The following is a 22,350-nucleotide window of genomic DNA, read 5'->3' as shown; positions in this document are numbered from 1 at the left end:
CAAGCAGCGACTTCCGTTACCTTGTCTCCCTCCGCAGCAGCTTTGCTGTCGAGTCAGTGACATGGGGGGAAAGAGCTTTGCTCCCATACAGTTTTGCAAACATGGTAACTTCTCACCACTCGAAAGCACACTACAGAAGGGGCAATCCAGCTGCAGTTCACTCCCACAGCTGCTGGGCCAGAGAAACCTGTCTCGGGGCAGCATCTTTTCATTCTGCTCCTCACCCCTTAGGGGAAAGATCCTGTCTCCAGCCCAGCCCAGGGACATTTCTGCTGAGTAAGTCGGCCTGCTTCATTGGCTTCTATTGCTCAACAGGCTACAGACTTGGCTTTAGGCTGGGTCCATTGTGGACTCATTCAGAGATTTTAATTAAGGCCAGAAGGTACCATTAAGCCTGCATAACATAGGCCAGAGGGGAGAGAAGATGCTGACGTGAATCTAAAGGTTGCTGGGAAGATCTCAAGATCTCAGTACCTCTCCCGTGTCTGCTACCTGGCTACAAAGACCAGGGGGGCGTATTGTCCTCACCTGCGGTCTTCATAAACTCTGCCCTGTGGTGGCTGGCCAGCCACGGAATAGACTCTGGGCTGCATTGTCGAGCCCACAGATGGCTAAAATTGTAATTATTCTATTCAAGTTCGCCGTTAGCTCTCAGCCTAATGAAATGCAGGCAAACCCTGAGACTCTCCTCTCAGCCAACGGCAGCCGCTGATTGTGTTGAATACTTGAGAAAAAACCTTTCTGGTGGAGGTGGCAAATTGATTGCTTGTGTGTGTGTGTGTGTGTGTGTGTGTGTAAAACCAAGCGCCGCATGCAAAGGAGTTTGACAGGCATGACTAAATTCCTCCTCCGAAGAATCCATTGTTTCGAACGCAGCGTAATGCTGCATCTCCCCGGCACTGGAATACACCGCTTCCCTCTTTCCCCAAGGTTTAGCATCCACACACGCAGCCCATTTGTAGCCTGCGGAATTGGCGCTGACTCTAAATCGTAATTTTGTGCTTCAATTGTTGTGTTCCAATTAAAGACTGTTGATTCAGGAGCTCCCTCGGAGAGTTAATCACTTGGCATTTCCTGTCGCCTTTTCAAACGTTCCTTGACACCGAGTGATACCGTGGCCCAGTCCCTTAAATCAGCGATTCTCAGACTTTCAGGCCTAGCGTACCTCCTCCAAAGCTCAGCAGGCTTGGTGCCCCACCTCTGTCCCTATAATCACTGGATTTTGAATGAATTGCAGGCAGTGGCACAGCTTGAGAACGGCTGCCGTAAGCAGTATGGTAGCTGTGTGCGTTGTTGGGTTTGGTGCACGATGACTTTAGCAGACTGTTGTATTTGTATATAGTTTTGCACACACAAAACTCAGTGACCAGCTCTCTGAGAAAGGGGGTCAGTATTGCATTTAATGGCAGCTTGCCTTGTGCCGTCTCTCCCTGCGTCAGGGGGACATCGCTCGTGCTGTGAGTGTTGCAGACTTGGCAGCTGACAACCTGATGTATCTGCCTTTGCATTTGAGTCACACTCTCTAACTGCTCCTGTCAACCAGTCCCTCTGGGTCACACCCTGACCCTGGTGATAATGAGGCTGTCGGATTCAGACAAGCGTGGCATCAGGTTCCCGTCCGTTCCTCTCCCGCCTGTTGGCGTGCGGCTCGGGGAGTGCGTTGGCTGGGCTCCGTATGATTACCGGGCCTTTCCCTTCCCACCAGGGCAATTAACCGATTCATTAAAAACGCTGCTGGACTCTAGACCTTGAATGTACAAGCAGCAGTGCCCGAGGGAGCGAATCGTGAATTTGTGCCGGTGAAAGGGGCGGCATTAGCTGCCCCGCCCCCAGCCCCCGCTCTCCCCCCAGGTTGAAGGGTTCAGTGTAGCTGAAGGCTGAGTGTCTCCCCCACAGCTCCCTGCCAGCGTGTCTCGACCCTGCACGGCATCTCCGTGGCCCCCTCGCTCCGTGGCCGGCCCACTGAGGGGAGAGGGTTTGGCAAAGGCGGAGCCTGCTCCGTCCTATTCCACGCACTCAGGAAAGGGAGTCAGTGATCGGGTGAGCTGGGACCCAGGGGGTGGAGGACCAGCCGACCTACAGAAGGAAAAGAGGGCAGAGAATGGGAGCTGTCACCCTGGGAGGCGAGGGGGGCAAAGACCCAGCCCTTCCCCTTCTAGGAGCTCTGCACCGGGGAGAGGGGTCTGCAAGGTCAGGGGAGACAGACAGAGGTGGGGCGGGGACAAGGCTGGACAGGCGGGAGTGGAGCCGGTGAGCTGGGGGGTGCAGAAGGCTGGGGGAGGGCAGGGAGGCAGGTTACAGGCAGAGGGCAGACGGAGGGGGAAGGGGTAGTGGCGGGTAGAGGGGGTGCTCTGGTGGGGGCACACGGTGTCCAGGACCATCCACGTTCATTAAGGCCCCACAACGTTGTTTTCTGGGTCGAGCTCAGGACCCCCAGTATGTACAGCACCAGGCACACCTGAGTTGGAACAGCGCAGCCTGGCTCAGCCAAGGGCCCTTGCTGGCTATTCGCCTTTCCTCCTGACTCAAATAGGGCAGAATAAGCTCCACACTGCTGTAGGCCAAATGCAGGAGTGACACCAAATTGGTTCCATTTTTTCCAATCCAATCTGCCACTTTGGCCATCTGTCTAGATCCGTCTGTCCAGGTTCTTAGATGGCACCCACCACTGTGCTATCCTGTCCCGGGCCCCACTCCCCTGACCTGGGCCCCCCCAGGCTTGTGTCTAGCCCCACTTTCCTGGCCTGTCTCCCCCACTGTTTGGGGTTTGGAGGGAACTGCTCTTATTTGAGGCTGAGCTCAGACCAAAGTCCTGCTTCCAAATGGCCCCAAACTCAGACCTGAACTTGGAAGCTCTAGGTGGCAGGTTCCCCAGCCTGCTCCCCCTGCAGCCGGGGGTTACCCTAGACTGACGCAGGAGGAGACGGTCATGCTCCAGCCCCGGGGGGACGGGAAGCCCCCGCTGCCTTTGCCTTTCGCCCCCAGCTCCTGAGAGCTATCAGCCCGGAGAGGCTGGCACAGATCACTTCAGCCTGGGGTTTCCAGGGTGCAACGGACAAAGAAAGGGCTTTGAGTAGAAAGGCTGGGTGCAAACGGGAGCAGGGCATGCTCTCTGCTCCCCAGATGGACACGCCATTGGCCCCAGCTCTTGGAGTTTGGAAGCCTTTGCCTGCTAGGGCCCCATGACATGGATGGGTCACCTGTGGGCAGGGCCGGCTCCAGGCACCAGCTTAACAAGCAGGTGCTTGGGGCGGCCAAGGGAGAGGGGCGGCACCTGCGGCAATTCGGGGGCGGCAGAAATGCTGGAGCCGGCCCTACCTGTGGGGAGCCCCTAGCGCGTGTGTGGGAACTTCAGGGGCTGTGTTTCTGGGGCAGGCTTTGAGCGTAGGGAGAAGGGTGCTTGTTTGCAGGAGCTGGGGGGTAACGGGTAACTGCTGGCAATGCACCGGCGTAGCCCCGGGAGAGAGAACGACACGCGGGCGCTGGCCGTCTGGGGAGATCAGGGTAAGGCAGAGAGCTGGCCAGGGGGCAGTGTGACGTGGGCCCCTGCCCGGAGACAGGTGATGGCAGGAGAGCTGGCTGGGGCAGACCCCGGAGTGCCGCTGACACTGGGACAGGGGCCGTGGCTGCTGGTTCGGGTTTCCCGGGGTGGCTGGCCTTGGGGCAGTGCTGTATTAATCCGGCCGCCGCCCCGTATGCTTACTGACTCCAGCAGGGGAAGGGGTGTGAGTGTCTGGCGGTGCGGCTGGCTGTTGTGTGCCGGGAGCGGACTGATGCCCTTTCCCCACTCGGCTCTGCCAGCCCGGCAGGACAGTCACAGGGCGATTCCTACCCAGTGCGTCCTCTGCGAGGTCGTCCATGTCTCCGGCTCCATCTAGTGTCCAAAAGAGGCATTGCTCATCATACGAGCCGGGGGCCCCAGAAGCAGTGGTCTCCAACCCTTTTACGCCCAAGATCACTTTTTGAATTTAAGGGCAACCGAGGATCTATCCTGCCCCTTCCCTGAGGCCCTGTCCCACTCACTCCATCCCCCCTTTCTCCATCGCTTGCTCTCCCCCATCCTCATTCACTTTCACCGGGCTGGGGCAGGGAGTTGGGTTCGGGAGGGGGTGCAGGCTCTGGGCTGGGGCAGAGGGGTTCGCAGTATGGGAGGGGGCTCTGGGCTGAGCCTGGGGCAGGGGGTTGGGGTGCAGGAGGGGGCTCCGGGTTGGGGTAGAGTGTTGGGGTGCAGGAGGGGGTACGGGGTTCTGGCTCTGGGAGGGGGCTCAGGGCCGGGGCTTGGGGTGCAGGAGGGGCTATGGGGTGTTGGCTCTGGGAGGGGGGCACTTACCTCGGGTGACTCCTGGGCAGCAGCGCAGCAGGGCTGGGCCCCACTCAGGCACATCGGCACCTCCTCCCCATCACGGGCTGGGCCACCCTGCCAGCCAGTAGTGCACCACGTGGCCATGCCGCTCCCCGAAGGGGCCAATGCACCTCTGCGGCCCCTGGGGGAGGCACGTGGCACCGCGTGCTGCCCCTCTCTGCAGGCATTGCCCCCATAGGCTGGAAACGGGGAGCTGGGGCCCGGGGGAGCGGCGTGGGCCGTGGCAGGCAGGGAGCCTGCCTTGGCAGCATGCAGCCCCACTGCACCAGCGCAGCCAGAGATCGACCAGTTGATCGCAATCGACGGGTTGGTGACCACTGCCCTAAAGAGAAGATGGTCTCTCTTGTCCACAAAGTATTTTAAATAGCACTCGAGTCGTTTTTCTCTCATCTCTGGCGAATCTAGTGGATTTACACCAGGGATTAAACTGGCCCGAGGTGCTTTAAGCACCCGTTTTGATACAGAGAACGGGAGTCGCTTTAGAATCTGAAAAAGAAAATAGCGACAGCACTCCAGTTTGGCGCGCTCTGGCTAGATTTCGCATTTCACTTTCCATGCACCTCTTCTTGTCCAGGCCTGCAGCAGCGACCTCCGAGGGGTCCCTGGGCTCTGGAACATACTGGGGGGGGTTGGCTGTGAGCCCACGTGATCTGGCTGAGCCTGGCATCACGGAGCTTCAGAACGCTTACCTGAGCCAAGGTGCTGAGCCATGCACCTTTGTGACCTCTCCTCAGCCGTCCAGAGAACAGAAGAGGGAGTCCTGTCGTCCCACTGGCAAGTCTCCCTTGGGTGGTTCTGGTTCCCTGTAGTGTTGACGAGGGAGAGTCTCACCGGAGGTGGGATCAGACTGTTTGCGGGGCCCCTCCAGTGGTAAGGTTGCAAGTGCGAGTCCGCCCCAGAGCCGGGCACTGTATTCTTGTGCTGGTCTTTTCCTTTGGGGGCGTTCGTCTGGGTTTGTCTTCCAGATCCGACCCTAAACCATCCCCGAAAGGACAGTTAATACCGTCTGCCAGCCTGCCAAAGTGGAGCTTCCCCTAGAAGACTCCCTCCAGCTAGAGGGGAAAGGAGTAAGGGGTTTGGATACCATTGCAAAGGCTGGCGTTGTTTTTCCTTTGTTTTCTGGATGGTTAAAAGGATGTTCAGGGTGGTTGTTGCGATGATAACCCTGAGCTACACGGACCGGGTTCAGGCTGTAATAGCGAGCACGGGTTTCATTAACATTGGGTCCATAAGACACCCCCCATGTCCACCTAGCGCAAGGCCTAGCATGGCTCCTTGGGGCACTCTGCTGTTAGCCTCTTCCCTAGCTAGAATTCACCATGGATTCCTGCCCTGTGCTTGTGCTCCCGTTTCTGATCCTCAAACGCTCTTTGCCTCTTACCCGTTAATACATCATTTCTTCGCCGGCGAGTCGGGGGCAGCGGCTCCGTCAAAGGCCTTTTTGAAAGTCATTTCAAACGTGAACCCTCCACAGCTCAGCAAGGGAAGAGTTTGAGGGGTCGGGCTCTGTGACAGCTCCTGTGGAAGAAGTGAAAGGTCGCACCAAAGTCTCCAGAATGAAAGCTGTAGCTCTCCTTCCCTGTGGCTGCCTCCCCTGCTGGAGTCTCTCATGGGACCGCACTCGGGGCTTGCTTGGCAGTAATGGACAGACAGAGTAGTTGAGGCTGCTGGATACAGACAGACCCTGTGGTTGACTCTGGCTCCAAGACTGATGGACACACCCTAGGATCACCCTACAGCATCTCCCTAGCTCTTGGCCTGGATTAAGCAACCTTGGAACGCCCTATTGACTATTCCACACCACCTGCTGGGAAACGTGTGCTGCTGCTGGACCAGTAACCCCAAAGAGGACAGCAGCAGTAGCGTGGGGAGGCTAGGCTCTCCGCTGCTTTGTGAAGGGAGCACCTCCGAACGCACCAGCACAGTGGCTCGGCTTTGCAGCCCATGCGCAGAGCATTGAGAAGGCGCGTGCGCTTGGGAAGGGCAGGATCGCATCTGCTTGCACTGCTCAAGTCAATCAGTAAATGACGAGAGTGTTGTCTTTAGCGCATGTGGGGAAGTTGGCATGTTGTGTTCCTTGCACCAAATCCCCTGACTTGTCTGTTTAACCTAAAAAATGGAATCAGACTTCACAGACTAATGACACAGGGAGGAGGGTCTACCGGTCTGTTTATCATATAAATTGTTTTGGGGGCCCTGAAACAGGCATTGTTAGAGGGGACGGAGTGCATCATGCCACACAGCATTAGAAAGAGAGGCTCCCAGCCTATTACCATGGAAGATGCAAGTTGTATGGCTGATCTGGACAATTATGCCGAGCAGACAGAGAGCCGCTCCCCATCCTGTTTGACAACGTGGGCTCGCCCTCCGAGATCAGACTGAATTCTCAACAGTGCTGCGCGGTGCTGGCTGCCAGCCTCCATGCCAATAGGAAGAATTAGAATCCCAGGCTGAATCCACCAAGACAACCACTGTCTGCTGAGGCCAGTGAAGGCAGTGCTGGAGTGTGGCATGTCTGACCCACACATAGCCTTCCCTGACTTACCGCTTTTAGAGAAAAATCTGATCGTTTTGGACCAACATCCCATTTCAATATTGGTTTCTCACCTTGGTCTTGATCCTGCACACTTCACTCACCCGAGTACTCTCACTGAGCGCCATGGCTGAGTAGGCTCCTGCTGTCCAGCCCGTTATTGATTTGTGACTGTAACGCGAGTCAGGTGTCCCTTGAATACTGGTGCGTTGGGCTAGGGACTAACACTTACGTTCTTGTTTACATTTCTTTAACAACTCCTAGAAACTGAAGCATTTTCGGGATTTATTTATTTTTCTTTTTAAATCTGAATGTCAGCCATGAAACCAGAACAACCAGCTCCCATTAATCAGTTCTGCTCATGGTCAGCTAAGGGGGTTATAGCTCCAGCACCCGTCAGGACAAGACCCTTGTTGTTTATTTCTCCCCATATTTCCTAGTGCACCATTGGCCTTTCATGCCATCGGAGAACCATCCGGAGCTCCCCTCCAGAGGCTTGACTCGGACCTGGAAAGCAAGGCGAGGCAGCACTGATAAGAAGTCAAGATGGTCAAAAACGCCAACTCCTCAAGGAAAACAAAAAATCTGATTATAGGCCCCTTCTCGGAGGGAGAATGACTCTAATTCCAGCCCCGCCCTTCAGAGTGAAGTGAGATAAACCCTGGTTATCGAATTTACCCAGCGAGGGCCTCTGGGACAGGCTATTAAGAGCTTTAGGGATTTTAAACAACAGTGGAGCAAATGCATTTCCGAAACAGCTGCATCAGGCAGTGCTGGGCTAATAATAACGTGTTGATGTTCCCGCGGTCTCTGGGCCATATTGGAGAGTGATGGGCACACGCTGGGAGGAATCACTTATTGAAGCGTGGTCTGGGAGAGAGACACTTCAAACAAGCTCTGAAATTAAGGTCTGCAAGAAAATTAGAGGCCTTGAGGGTTTTTTTCTTTTTGATTTGGATGGTGACATTTTTCCCTAACAAAGCTGAATTCATGGACGCAAGACATTAATTTCAGCCTTTTAAAAAAAAAAAAAAGCGCAGGAAGAACAGCAGGGGAATAAGCATGTGACTCAAATGGCCATCAAGGTAGAAATTTAGTTTTTAAAAGGGGCAATTCTTATTAAGTGGCTAAGGGGCCACTGTTGTGAGTGACTGTTGTTAGACTGCATCAGAGGCAGGCTCAGAGAAGCAGTCGTCTTGGCGTTAGGGCTGCACCCAGAGCAGGAACAACCTGCCAGAGACTGCACTCACTAATCTTTAGTAGGTTCTGTTAATACATCAGTGAAGTGCCCCACTCTGGGAATCAGCGTAGCCCAGCTGCTCTGCCCTCTCCTTAACCGAGTTTGGAGCAAAGGTCATAGAGAGACTAGCCTGGTACAGAGCTGAGAGGGACCATGACATGCAGAGAGGTATGAGTCCTGGCCTGCCAGGGCCAGCTGTCTGAAGGCACAGTTGCCCAATGGTCAGCACAAGGGCTTGTGAGTCAGGACTCCTGGGTTCTGTTCCTGGCTGTGATGCTGCCTGTGTGTGAGATCTTGGGCAAGTCAGACAGGACAGTGATGAGGGCGACAGAAGTACTTAGCTAGCAAGTGTCTGTACTCGGCTACTGTCGGACACGTAGGTAACACTGGCACAGGCAGGCACGGCACTTGAGGGGCCTGGGATGGAAGGTGCCCTGTATGTGACCCACTCCCAGAGGTGCTGGAACAATTTTTACAGTGCGGGTGCTGAAGGCGGAAACCACGTATTTGGGCTGTTAGTACTACAGGGGAGTCGCATCTTACGCGGGGGTTAGGTTCTAAAGTCAGCACGTAAGGCGAAAATCGCGTATAGTCAAACGCTCATTGAGTGGAATGGCGGGCGGAATCGCCCGCACTACAGGTACAGTGTTTAAATTGTTATTTTTCTCTTTTTTGTTTTGTTTTGCCGAGCGCGTATAGTTAAAATCACAAGTTAAATGCGCCTATGATGCGACTCCACTGTACTTCACACCAGGGGGTGCAGCAGCCCCCTACTTCCCGCCCCTGCGCCCCCTGCTGCTGTTGCCTTATCTAGTCGGCATGCAGAGGAGGAGAGGCTCCTGGGGAGGAGGGTGAAGGCTGCTCTCCATATCCCTAAGAGAGAGGAGGCAGGAAGAGGCAGCTGCTCTTTGCAAGCCCTCTCCCGAGGGCCGTTACCTGCAACGGGACGCTGGCTGCATCGCAGGAGGGTTGGATGAGCTCTGCCATTTCCCCCTGCAAATCCTTTAGGTGCGAAGACATTGGGAATCCTGCTCCAATCACTCATTTCACTTCTTAAACAAACCAACCTCAAAGCTGCCTCCTCCATGGGTTATTGCTGGGAAATGCAACTAGATGGAGCTATTATAACAGGTTGGAAAACCGTTCCCAGAGAGTAGTTATCAGTGGTTCACAGTCAAGCTGGAAGGGCATATCGAGTGGGGTCCCACAGGGATCAGTTCTGGGTCTGGTTCTGTTCAGTGTCTTCATCAGTGATTTAGATAATGCCATGGAGAGTACATTTATAAAGTTTGCAGATGATACCAAGCTGGAAGGGATTGCAAGTGCTTTGGAGGATAGGATTAAAATTCTAAATGATCTGGAGAAATGGTCTGAAGTAAACAGGATGAAATTCAGTAAGGACAAATGCAAAGTACTCCACGTAGGAAGGAACAATCAGTTGCACACGTACAAAATGGGAAATGACTGCCTAGGAAGGAGTACTGTGAAAGGGATCTGGGGGTCATAGTGGATCACAAGCTAAATATGAGTCAACAGTGTAACGGTGTTGCAAAAAAAGCAAACATCATTCTGGGATGTATTAGCAGGAGTGTTGTAAGCAAGACACGAGAAGTAATTCTTCCGCTCTACATCCACACTGATATGGCCTCAACTGGAGTATTGTGTCCAGTTCTGGGCGCCACATTTCAGGGAAGATGTGGACAAATTGGAGAAAGTCCAGAGAAGAGCAACAAAAATGATTAAAGGTCTAGAAAACATGAGCTATGAGGGAAGATTGAAAAAATTGGGTTTGTTTAGTCTGGAGAAGAGAAGCCTGAGAGGGGACATACCACCAGTTTTCAAGTACATAAAAGGTTGTTACAAGGAGGAGGGAGAGAAATCATTTTTCTTAACCTCTGAGGATAGGACAAGAAGCAATGGGCTTAAATTGCAACAAGGGCGGTTTAGTTTGGACATTAGGGAAAACTTCGTCAGGGTGGTTAAGCACTGGAATAAATTGCCCAGGGAGGTTGTGGAATCTCCCTTATTGGGGATTTTTAAGAGCAGGTTGGACAAACACCTGTCAGGGATGGTCTAGATAATACTTAGTCCTGCCATGAGTGCAGGGGACTGGACTAGATGACCTCTCGAGGTCCCTTCCAATCCTGCGTTTCTATGGAAATTGTTCCTAGACACCCTCCCCCTCAACCCTGCCTCTCCGCCCCGCAGGGTAAGTGTGCTGAGTGTGTCCCTGCTCTCGGCAGTGCTGAGCCTTAATGGCAGGGCCCAGCAGGGTCTATCTTGTTAGCGTTCCTAGTGTCTGCAGTCAAAGAGCTGCTCTCCGAGCAACGACGCCGCGCCCTTGTTGATACGTGCCCTCGCAGCCAGGAATCTGTCTTTTTCCTGCAATGATTTCATCAGTCCCCAGCTGTCCTGCCCCTTTAAATCAGAGCCTGCACTCCAGGGGGTGCTCAGCTCCACAGGACTGTGTTACATCACAGAGGGGGATGCTGAGACCTACCCAATCTGCTTCCAGCAGGTTGTGTAGCCTCGTTCCTCATGGCTATAGGAAATGCATGCGCTATAGGGGACTGAGTCCGTCTCTCTGCAGGTCCCCCGATAAGATGTTAAAGGGATGCTGTATTTGATCTCAGAGGAAAGGCCACTGTTATGTGAACAGCAAAACACATCAATCAGGTAGCAGGTGTCTAAGAAGTGAATGGATCAGACGTCTCCCACCGCTAGGGCTGGGCGTGTCCCCCGGGTGGCAGGCCTGGGAAGGGGGTAGATTGTGAACTGGCCCCACTGCGGCCTGCTCCCTCTCGGAGCTCCTCTGTCCAGAATGGTCTCTACCCATGTTGTGCAGCCTCTGTTCTGTTTCCCTCCTAGGCATGGCTGACCGAGATCCATGAATACGCACAGCAAGATGTGGTCCTCATGCTACTGGGAAATAAGGTGAGTTGGGCCCGGCCACAAAGCCAAGCTAGTTTCCGGACAGTCACCCTGTCTCATTGCCAGTCAGGTACAGAACGCCCCCGCCTATGGGAGCTCCACAGTAGTGGGCATTAGCCATCTGCAGACGTTGTTTCAAAGCCTAACATTGGCATGAAATGTTGGGGGCTCTCGGGAGCCCAGGAATGCCTCCATCATGAGTTGGCAGGAAATCCACTTTGTTCCTGATGCTCCCTGAAGCAGGCATCACTCAAAGCTAGGGAACCGCCCCAGGAGGCTTCCGGTGCTGCTGGGCGGGCCCTCAGCAAGGTCTCTTAGCAAATGTAATCAGGAGAATTAGGTTATGGGGGGACGCAGACTGGGCTAATTGTCTGGCAGTGCCCTGCCCTCACTGTGCTGCAGCATTTGCTGATCCATGGGCCTGACCCTTACAAGTGATCTGGGCTCCCTTTCTGAGTATCCAAATTACCAGCTGCATGAGTGACCCTGGGGCAGGGCACCCGGTTACCGACATGGAGGTGGGCGGGGTCCTGTGTCTGGGGAGGTTTGTGTTGGCAGAGCCCTGCTCCTCTGACTCAGCCGGTTTGCGGAATTGGGGTGTGAGATACTTCTTGGGGGAAACGCCCGTTTCTTCACTTTGTTACATTGTTGCTTGATGTCAGCATGCCCGGAACCTACTGTACAGCGTTAGTGATGCTTAGGGCATCTATCACCTCTTCGCTCCAAGGCTCTTGAGGCACTTTGCAGACATTGGGCCCAATCCACTAATAGATTTTGCTAGCTTCCACTGGGGGAGAATGTGGGCTGCAAGGCCCTGTACGCCACTGTAGTGCAGGCTCTTACTACAGTGACAGAGGGGGGTTTCTGTCGCTGTAGTAAATCCACCTCCTGGTCAATGGAAGAATTGAGAGAGTAGGGACCCGGCGGTTGACCTGGATTGATTGTATCTTTGCTGGGTAGAGAGAGAACATCAGATGTGTGCTTGTTTCCCTGTTGACTCGGTTTAGGGCAGCCCTGCCACTCCATCCATTCATTGCAGGAGACTCCTTGGACAAGTGCGGCTTTAATCTCCCTCTGGGGCTGAAGCCAAGTGTGCGTTGATTCATTGCTTAGTTCTCCAACTCGATAATTCTAGCCTTTCTGCCTTCTATTGAGCCGTCATTCAAGGATCTCAAAGCATTCAACAGGCATAAGTTAATGCTGTCTCCCATCCCCCCGCGACACAGGGAAGTATCGTCTCTCCGCATTATAGATGGGAAATTGAGGCACAGAGTAGCTAAGAGGATTTGTTCAAGGTTAAGTTAATGACAGAGCCGTGGATGGAACCCAGGAGTCCCAATTCTCTCTCTTGCTCTGAGCATTAGACCATATGCCCTCTTAGAGCAACAAATCATGGCACGGAAATTGCAGCCTTAGCCCTCCTTGTGCTTTCCCAGCTCCAGCAACTCAAGCTGGTCTCCCCAGCACGTGTATGGGAGAAAAGACGCCTCCTCCTTTGGCCCAGCTCTCTTGTAAAGGAAGTGAAATGTGATTTACTGGTGAAGCGGCGTGGGGCGGGGATGCTGAGTGACTGTACTATTCATGTCTGTGTCACCCTGCACTCCATAGCTTTGCCTGACATTGCTCTGCTGATCCATTGCAAATTGCTCTTTGTCGTTGTCGCTGCTAGGTGGATTCGACCCAGGACAGAGTGGTAAAAAGGGAAGATGGAGAGAAATTAGCCAAGGTACGTGTCTCCTCGCAGCCCAAGACTTCGCCCAGATAAATTAGCTGCTGCTTGCACTTGCTTGGGAAAGTTGCATTTAGGGTTAAGCTGTGAGGCTACATCAGCTAAACAATGAGCCCCCAGTGCTGAAGGGTGGTGCAGGGGCCAGTCTGTAGTGGGAAGGAGCCTGCGCGGTGCTGCCTGGGATTGCTTGACTTTCATTTCTTGTGTTTCTTTCCCCCTCTCTCTGCCTCTCCTTGTGCTTTGCCAGCTCCTTCTCACCCCTCACGCTGCCCTCGCTTTGCCACCTCGCTGCTGTTTTCAGTGCTTTGCAGAATAACCCTCCTCCTGGTATTTTTCCCAGCAAACCTTCCTGTCCTCCCTGAGTTTCCCCTAAATGCCGCGTTCCCCTCAAGAACCCTCTCTGGCAGGGTCAGGTTACAAAGCCTCTGTCACTTTGCACAGCCGGAGTCGGATGGGTTTGTTAGAGACTGTGTCTGGAGCTGGGCTCTCTTGTACCAGGCAGACAGCAGGAACCCGTGGCCTGTTCTGGGCCACTGATGGGTCTTGTACTGAGACGGGTCTTGTCTTGCAGGAGTACGGAGTGCCCTTCATGGAGACCAGCGCGAAAAGCGGCTTGAATGTCGACTTGGCCTTTACGGCCATTGCAAAGTAAGTTAACTGTCCTACTGCTGCCTCTCCTGTTGGAATGCAGTCTGCACCACTCCCAGATCTCCGCTCCCTTTCCGCACTGCCACAAAACGAGTTCACTGAACGTTAAACAATGAAACAAAAACTACAGCCTGCCATTGCCACGGCATCTTAGCATGCCACGATACGGCGTGGGTCAGCCAGCTTCACCCTGCCACCAAGACAGAATCACAGCCCCCATCTTTAAACCAGCCTCTGGGGTTTGTTTCCCTTTTGTATAAGTGGGGGGGGGGGGGAGTTCTTAGAAATGGCCATTTGAAAACCATTGAAGTTGACTCTGAATTCCATTAATTTTTGGTACCAGTTGTATCTAAGGAGCAAGATGAGTTGATCCTAAGGCTCTCTTACATTGTCTTGCATCTATAACTCTGATTTAACACAGCACTTAAACATGTTTAACTTGATGTCTGAAACATAACTTCAGTGGGACTTTAACCATGTGGTTACGTGCTTTCCTGAACCAGAGCCTAAGTACCTAACCCAGCCCAGCTTAGCTTGAGAACGAGCCAAGGCAGTGCGACGAAGATGGCATTGGTAAAGGCTTTTCCTGCCTGTGATTTGCTCCCCGGGGGTTCCTTTTACAGGCAAAGCAATAACCTCGCATCTGTCTCTCCCGCAGGGAGCTGAAACACAGGTCCATGAAGCTGCCCAATGAGCCCAAATTCAAGCTCCATGACTACGTGAAGAAGGAAGTCAGAGGCTCGGGATGCTGCAGATCCTAAAGCGCAGGCTCCAGCAGCCAGGGCAGCTGTACAGAGACTCATGCCAAGTGTTCATGTGCCACACTCCCTCCTCGTGGACAGTATGTGCATGTGTGTTCATTGTCTGTGTGTTCTCGTAAAGGTGAGCTGAGATGTGGAGTGGAAGGAGCAGAAGAAAAGGCTCTTTCCTGGCAGCCCCAATGCTGGCTCTGGTGCAGCCACGACATTCCAGGCACCACGGCCCAACACCCCATTGTAGTAGTATTCGTTAATTACACGCTGTGATCGCTTCAGGTGGGGTGTAAAACTTCAAGTTCCTCCCAGGGGGACAAAAACATTGTCTGTCCCACATCAGGCCCTAGGGACCTGTCCATTCCTACGAGCTAACGGTTGCTAATCCTGACATGGGTTTGACACAGACTTTCTCTAACATGTCCAGAGAGGAGTTTGGTATTGGTCCACAAGCACACCTAGATATCAAGAACTCCTGTTATCATGGTGGCTCTTGACACTTACTCGCTCTGTGGCCTTGGGCAAGTCATTTGACCACCTTGTGTCTTGGTTTCCCCACCTGTAAAATGGGGATGATAATACTTACCCAGCAGCAGAGGGCACTGTGAGGATTAATGTTCGGAAGGCGCTATACAAGTGCTAGGTATTATTACATGACTGAGGGTTTCTGGGCTACCCTGCTCCATTTCGTTTTTCTTTTCCCACTCAGAATTCAATTATGAAAACATTTTGGCCCAGGGTACGTTTTGTGTGTATTACAGATCTATAAACATGCCCAAGAAAGATCTCGGTTTTCAAGGCAAACATTTTTGTAGTCTCTCCCTTGTTACATATGTCAGTTTTACCATGTTGTGTAACATACATTCCTTGCTAGAGGCTTCCCCTGCTCTGCCCTGCAAAAGACACGAGCTTAGCTGTCTGGTTTTGAGTAAGCTCCTGCAAACGTACCTGTTGTACAGAGAAACCCTGACTCTTTACATGTTTGATAAAGGCTTTTGCTCTCCATTGTTGCTGCTTCTAGTATTCTGAGTAAGTAAAAAAACCCCAATGTATTGCAGCTTATTCTAACTATCTTAACGTGGGTGATAGCGTTTTCAGACTGCAATGCTGCTTTGATTTCTTTAAAACTCTCTTGGGATAGATCTTTCTTTCAGCTAAAGAAAGCCAAGGAGAATGCTGTACAGTTAAAACCTATAGGTTTGTTAAAAGCCCTTTGCCAGCACTGTTTATTGGAATCGGTTATTTTTGTAATGCACTTCTAAATGCAGTGTTTGGGAGAGTTCAGAGACATTATTGCCAAAAGGGGATTTTTAACTGCAGATAGTCATAAATATGAAATTTGCAACTATCAGGGTTAATTGCACTGAATTTCCCAACACCACTTTAATTGTGAAATAAACAGTTATTTTAATCAGTAAATCAAACCCTCACCAGCTGCAAGCAGGTTGGGGATTACTTAGCACTTAGCTCATTAAAATCCACCCCCTTGTTCTGTTCAGCTGAACTGAGTTGAGTTGTGATGCTGCATTCCATCCACACCTATAACTTGCTCCTGCCAATGGGAGCGTGGCGTTGGAAAGGAATGCAAGATTCAGGCACAGCCACTGAAGCAATGGTCTCAGGCCTCAGAGAAAGTCACTTTTCCTCAATGAGCTGCTTTAAAGGTGAGTGCTGTACAAAGAATTGCAACTTTAAAAATATAGATACTCTGGTAAGGTCAGTCTGATGCATTTTTAGTAGCAGCAGCAGGGCAAGGAAGTCATAAAAACAAAAGCTACAACCCAGACCTAGTCAAAAACATGGCAATTATTTTTTCCTGGAAACTTTTTCTTAAATTTCCCATTAATTTTTTTCAGATTTTTGCTTAAAAATTGTAAACTTTTTTCTTCAAAACAAAAAAATTTGCCAAAAAAAGTTTGATTTTTTGGTCAAAAAATAGTGATGAAAATCTTTGGACAGCTGTACAGTGCTGCAGCAATGACCTGCTCTAGAGTCTAGTGAAATAACATGTTAATCTTGACCTGAAGAGGGAGATGCTGATAACTCCCAGCTCTCTGCTATAAATAACTGACCCCACCAGGCATGCTACTGGATAGGACTCAGGGTGCCGTTCTGCCAGTGTTTGCAGGCAATGAAATGCATCATGCAGACGGCACTTCCTGGCAGTTGTCTCCATGAAGCTAGTGTGCCCTGTAGCAGGGCCCAGTGAAGTGCAACTACTGCACTGGATTCAGCGAACTCATCTGCTCCCCACTCTCTCCAGCTCCTAGCTGTGTCTGATTGCTCCCTGCATGTGGCTTCTGTGATCGGAGTGGATTTTAGAAAAGAGGCGAGTGGACAGCATGGTTTAGCTTGCATTTGTTCAAGCAGTGCAAAGATGGTTTAAGATCTCTCCTATGAGAAGGTGCTGCCTATTCTCTGGGAAACTATTTTGTGAGTAACTACAGCACATACATTGTTTCCTCACAGGAGGCTACCTTTTACATATAAGCTACTTGCTCTATGTAAAGAGCCATGTGTTTGCAATAACCACCCCGTGAGTCACATTAGACCCACAGAACTATCCACTCTAACATTGTCCAATTCATGGCTGTTTTCACTTTTTGCAAGCTTGTAAGATGCAGCAAGTGCAGAGTAGGAGTTGGAGATAATGAGCTGGACAATGGCATTAGTGTGCAGGTGAGCTTTGCTGTGCTTCTGTTGCTGCTAACATCAGTAGCTCTGTCTTGCCCCCCAGCTGGCAAATAGGTTTTTTCTTAGCTAGCCAGCCTCATTCCCTCTTATTAGACTGCACATAACCTCTTTGGCTGAGAATATTAATGGAGATAAGTGGCACTCTTTATTGACTATGCACCAGTATTCTGAGTCACTACAGTATTTGCAGAACTCCTAGGCAGAGGTAGTTGTCTAGGGCTAGGAGAGGACCCAGCAGAAATATACATGGGGACATTAGAGCATCACTACGATTGGTTTGGGCAGTGACAGTCTGGATCTGGCCTAAATTTGCCTGTGAAGCACTTCCTCCTCCTTTTGATAAGCAAAGTCCTTCAAGGAGCTTTCTGCTCTTCTCCTTTCCCTGGGTCTGGTGGCTCCATGGGGCACCTAAATAAAGTGCTTCCCCCTGCCTACCACTGAAAGAGTATCTAACTTTGTAAAATCACCCATAAACCAGAACTTGTTAGATTCTGCTTTTAAAAGAACTGCTTTTCAGGGGGTCTCTATCATCATCTGAATATTCTCAGTATTGAGAAGCATATGGGGATCCCCCACTGCAAGACACCAGCCTCATTCACTGTATGGAGAGGCCAAACAGTGACCACTAATTGCAAAATCCTTCTGGAAAACTCACCAGTATACTGAATACTACAGTTCTGGCAGATTATGCCCTGCTAGGAGAATGGCAGCAATCCTTTGAGCTTTGCTGTCTTTGATAAACAAAAAAACACACACCACCTCCATTCTTTACAATCCACCAGTAGGAATAGAACTATTTAAAAATCAGATATTTAAGAGAGTAAAAAAATGTCAGTGTCACTGCAGTGTGCTTTCCTGCCTTCCTCCCCAACTAAATCCCTCTGGTGTGAAGCAAACACAGATTGTTTTAATAGCAGAAATTAACAACCAGTATCAAATAAATTTTTTCTGGTTAAAAGCCTAGACTAAAAATAAGTATCCCACTGCACCTGATTCAAGCCCTCTTTCTGCTGCTTGACTTCTGCAGTCTATTTTTCAAAACTAATCTAGACTCCACTGCAGCACCTCCTGGGATTTGTAGAAGTTCTTGGCATCTATTTTTAGATGGGCTTTTACTGCCACCAAGTGAGGAAGAATTATTCAGTACAATCATAAACAAGCCTAAGAACCCGGTGTTGTGTGCACTAACAACTTGCTGTCACTTGTTTTAGAGTTTTTATGTTCTGTTCCTCTTAATAAATTTTTTTTAATGAGCCTCAGTCTTTACAATTGTTTTCAACATTGAGCTCACGCAGCTGAGTAGAAACAAAAATAAAACCCAGCACCCTCAGCTGTTTAGTTACTACAACCACAAAAAAAACCCCACTTCCATTGCTGTAGAAAGCATCTCTATTTCTGATCTCCCCCATGAGAGCACTTAAATTGACTTCACTGCTAGATTGAATTGCACTAGGGAAGAAAGATCACACCCAGGCAGGAACAGCTTTGCCAAGTAAACTGCATTTCAGATCTCCCCAACTGCTCTAGACAGAGTCCAATGTTCACTCCTGTATTTTTCTGCTCAGAACATCTACATTGTCTACTGCTGTTGGCTAGGCCACTAAAACTTCAGCTTTATGGTAGGTATCTAAAAAAATTTGGAGTTTTCTGCACAATTCCAAGGCAAGTTAAATCTAAGGTTTAAGCCTTCCACTCTTCTCTTTGGACATGCACCTCAAGTTATTCACTGTGGTGAATTTACTATTAAATCCTGCTAGTAATGACTGATAAACAATTCAGCTTAACCCCAGTGATGTGAATACAGACTATTCTGTAACAATCTGCTTTCTCTCCCTCTAGAGCCTACATTTTCACAGCCTTCCTTGGAAGGTATGACAAGCATTGCACCTTACACCACTACTCCCAAACTGCTAGCAGAGCTATTATATTGGATGTCCTGACCCATCCCATAGCTACCATGTTCAGGATACCATCAAATACACACTGACTTAGCATTAGATACTGTCAAATGCAGAATGAAAATTTGAGTGCCATACTCAGTATTAACAAAAAGGAGTCTGGTGGCACCTTAAAGACTAACAGATTTATTTGGGCATAAGCTTTTGTGGGTAAAAACCTCACTTCTTCGGTTGTATCCGAAGAAGTGAGGTTTTTACCCATGAAAGCTTATGCCCAAATATATCGGTTAGTCTTTAAGGTGCCACCAGACTCCTCCTTGTTTTTGTAGATACAGACTAACAGCTACCCCCAGATACTCAGTATTGAAAATTAAGTGAATATAGCTCAGAGGCCATTCTTAGATTCTCCTTGACTCACAAGACAGGTTGTTTGGTATCACCACAAATTTGCCATTATCCAGTATAATCTCCCTGCTCTTACTGAACTGTTTTCAATTTTCTCCAGCTGTCTCTTTGCAGCCTAGTTTTTTCCAAATATTAAGACTGCTTTCTGTTCATTACTGAAGACCAGAGTAGTAAACCAAAGAATTCCTGGTTGCATCAACTATGGTAGAATCAGATAACACATTTTGGCCAGATGTTTAATCTAGCTTTTGTTAATAGGGGGTTTCTTGTTTGGACTATAGCTACCAAAGCTCAAGGCCATCTTTGAAAACAGAAGAATTGCTAGCTTTAGCTGTTACTTCAGGGGAACAGTGTACTGAGATTCAGGACAGCTTGATTCTTACTCAACCAGTGCCTAGATGTGTGCTCTAGGTACTTCACTTGTGTGTTCTAGTTTTCCAATAAGACTAAATGGGGATAAGTCTTCCCCCACCTCACAAGAATAAGGCAGAGGGTTAGGGTTGTTGAACCTTGGGCCAAAGCTACATGCTATAGAGCAGCATGGAATTAAGGAGAGTCTTTTCCAGATAGAATGATTATTCTATCTTCCACACCAGTGTTTTTAACAGCATATTCTTCTCCTGCTCTTGTAACCCCCCCCTCCCCCAGCTCTTTTCCAATAAGCAATACAACTACCAGTGGCGGTCATATCACAAAGGCAAAACTTGAAGTTCCTGTATTATGTTCTATTTTTTATTTGTAAAGATAAAGCCAAAGAAATGCCCCCTGCCCTTGAAACAGTCCTGAGTTTTATGGCAATTTAGACTAGCACTCCAGAAAGTTCCATCTGCACAAGCCTTCACCCAGGAGTGAACACTTCTTTGACATGTTACGTGAATCAATAGGCAAGTCTCATACATTAAAAGAACAGCAAATTTGTTCCACTTGGTTTAATAACTTACATTTCACTCATACAATATACCTTTCATGTTTCGTTCAAAATGCGTAACACAGGTCACATGTGCTTTAAAGTAAATCCAAATTAAAGCCTCTGCATTTGAATTAATGAGCTTTACAGTTGTTTTGATGCCAACAATGGAAGTGAGCTCTTCTGGTCCATTTCATTCCTACAAAGACAGACAGCAGCATTAAACTTCAACCAGTAAATACAAAGTATTAGACAGGTAGCAAACTGACTTCTCCCCCAGATTACAAGCTTCTCTAGTCCAGTCCTTGTCAGAGAATTTTCACCCTTCCCTAAACAAGATTTAAAACTACTCTGAGCCTCAGCCAAAAAAGCATCATCAAATACTGCAGGTACAGTTTTCAGACGAGGTGTCAGAAATAAAGTAGCTCATCACTGGCTCAAGTTTAGGGTTTGCTGGCCCGATGGAAACATGCAGAGTTCATTTTGGCCTCATTTTAACAAGAATCACTGGTGTAGACTCACCTCAACTTGTGAACATCGAGTAACCTAAAAAAAACAACAACACACCACTTAATACATCTCAAAGAAGTAATGATAGTTACAAGTACAACGTGCAGCCTCAGGCATGAAGCGTAATCAAGTACTGCTTGGGCAATACTCATACGAGGTGTCAGAAATTGAAAGCTCATCACAGGCTACCCTTGGCAGGACACGTCCTGCAATGGTTAATGCGGCAACCTCCACAACAGCAGCTTGTGGGACCTCTAACTTGGGCAAGCGTTCCTCAGTAACAGACCCCAAGGTTAAGTTTACAGTAGAAAAAACCAGGTGCATTAAAACCATGATGGCTAACAAGTTTGAAACAGAGAACGCAGGACAGCCTTGACACATTAGCTGGCCCTGCAGTTTAGGACTTGGCACGGGGGGGATGTGAGTCCCAGTTTACACAGATACACTTGCACTAACATTCCTTGACAGTGCACTAAGCTGCATCTACATGAGCAGAGGATTCAACCCCTGCCCTCAGCACCAAGTGTGGCCCTACCCCGCTAGGACGTGAGAAACGCCACCCTGCCTTGCTCACACCAGGAATTAGCCTCACCCCCAAGGCAGGAGGCGTTGAACACGTGCCAGCCGGGGGAGGGGGTCTGGGCTGTGTGGCCACGCCCCGCTAACACGGGTTACAGCCGCCACCGGCCCGTCCACACTAGAGCTGGTGAGCGGGTTAGCGTCGCCGTGTCCAACCCCTCCCCCGCGGGGAGCCCCCCGCCCGGCCCGCAGCACGGGGGGGCTTGGCCGCGCGCAGCCCCACACCGGGGCCGGACTCCTGGGTTCCGGCCCCTCTCACCAGGGGGCGTCCCTCGGGCCCGGGGCTGCTCGGAGGGGCGGGGCCCCACCGCTCTCTCCCGGCGGCAGACTGGGCCCTCACGCGCCTCAGCGCCCCAACAAACCGACCTCACCTCAGACACCACCGCGCGGAGAGACTGTGCCCGCCCCCTACCGCGACTTTTATAGCCGCCGCCGCCGGGCCGCCATTGGGCAGGCTCCCTCCTCACGCACAGCCAGTCACAAATCCTCTTTTCGGTAAAGCCCCGCCTCCTCCGGCTCTAATTGGTAGCTGCTCTCCCCACGCACCAGTCCTACGAGAGACTCGTCTTTAGCCGCGCGATTGGCCAGTAGGTGTGACGAACGGGCACGAGTGGCCAATAGTGACATAGATTGTAGCATAGAATGAGCGGATGAGCACCAATCAGGGAAAGGCGGCCTAGGGCTGCTGGGATTTGTAGTCCATGCGACACGGGGTTCTCTGTACAGCCGAATGGCAGGGGGCGGGGGGCTGGCGAGGAGGGACTACAACTCCCAAGGAGCCCTGGGACCTGCGCTTCCGGCCTGGCTAGACAGGCCCAGCAAGCGCCGGGGCAGCAGCTGGAGGGGCAGGAGATCGCTATGGGCCGGTACCGGCCAGCCGCGGTCCGGCCGCCGCCGCCGACAGGTGAGTGCGGGGCCGGGGATCTGACGGGCCGGGGCGTGCGGGGACGGGTGCGGGTCCCGGCCCTGTGGCTGGGGCGCCCTTGGGTGAGGGCCGGGGGATGGGGGGGGCAGTGGGGGGCTGGATCACGAGGGGGAGGGGCATGGGGGAGGCATCTAGGGGTAAAGGATCTGTGTCGGGGGGGCTGTGTGTCTGGGGGGGGCTCTGTGGGGAGACCCGGGGAGGGGCTGTGGGGCAGGCTGCAGGTGAGGAGAATGGGG

The 22,350-nt window shown here is 51.0% G+C and overlaps 2 protein-coding genes, 1 long non-coding RNA gene and 2 other non-coding genes across 6 annotated transcripts in view; 2 read left to right on the top strand and 3 right to left on the bottom strand.

Moving 5' to 3' along the window:
• RAB26 (RAB26, member RAS oncogene family) overlaps positions 1–14,854 on the top strand; it is a 199,989-nt gene extending 185,135 nt beyond the window's left edge. For both annotated transcript variants that reach the window (XM_024212459.2, XM_024212460.2), the window contains exons 5-8: positions 11,005–11,070; positions 12,737–12,793; positions 13,368–13,444; positions 14,103–14,854. In XM_024212459.2, the coding sequence (XP_024068227.1) occupies positions 11,005–11,070; positions 12,737–12,793; positions 13,368–13,444; positions 14,103–14,205 (303 nt within the window). In that variant the 3' untranslated portion in view covers positions 14,206–14,854. The remainder of the gene's footprint in view (positions 1–11,004; positions 11,071–12,736; positions 12,794–13,367; positions 13,445–14,102) is intronic.
• A 5,049-nt stretch (positions 14,855–19,903) lies between these two features.
• Positions 19,904–21,559, bottom strand: LOC112115389. The gene is made up of 2 exons (XR_002908812.3): positions 20,623–21,559; positions 19,904–20,299 (listed from the first exon to the last, which is right to left on the bottom strand). It is a non-coding gene; the product is annotated as an uncharacterized LOC112115389 (long non-coding RNA).
• On the bottom strand, positions 20,454–20,538 carry LOC112115420. Its single transcript, XR_002908818.2, has one exon. It is a non-coding gene; the product is annotated as a small nucleolar RNA SNORD60 (small nucleolar RNA).
• Positions 20,715–20,797, bottom strand: LOC112115419. The gene has a single exon (XR_002908817.1). It is a non-coding gene; the product is annotated as a small nucleolar RNA SNORD60 (small nucleolar RNA).
• A 446-nt stretch (positions 21,560–22,005) lies between the features above and the next one.
• Positions 22,006–22,350, top strand: part of TRAF7 (TNF receptor associated factor 7) — a 44,689-nt gene continuing 44,344 nt past the window's right edge. Inside the window, exon 1 of the mRNA XM_026650564.2 lies at positions 22,006–22,093. The gene's annotated coding sequence lies outside the window, so the exon portion shown is untranslated. The remainder of the gene's footprint in view (positions 22,094–22,350) is intronic.

This window comes from Terrapene carolina, unplaced genomic scaffold (assembly GCF_002925995.2).
Source record: "Terrapene carolina triunguis isolate 2854851 unplaced genomic scaffold, T_m_triunguis-2.0 Scaffold93, whole genome shotgun sequence".
Taxonomy (NCBI): domain Eukaryota; kingdom Metazoa; phylum Chordata; order Testudines; family Emydidae; genus Terrapene; species Terrapene triunguis.
This window is presented reverse-complemented; position numbering and strand designations above follow the sequence as displayed.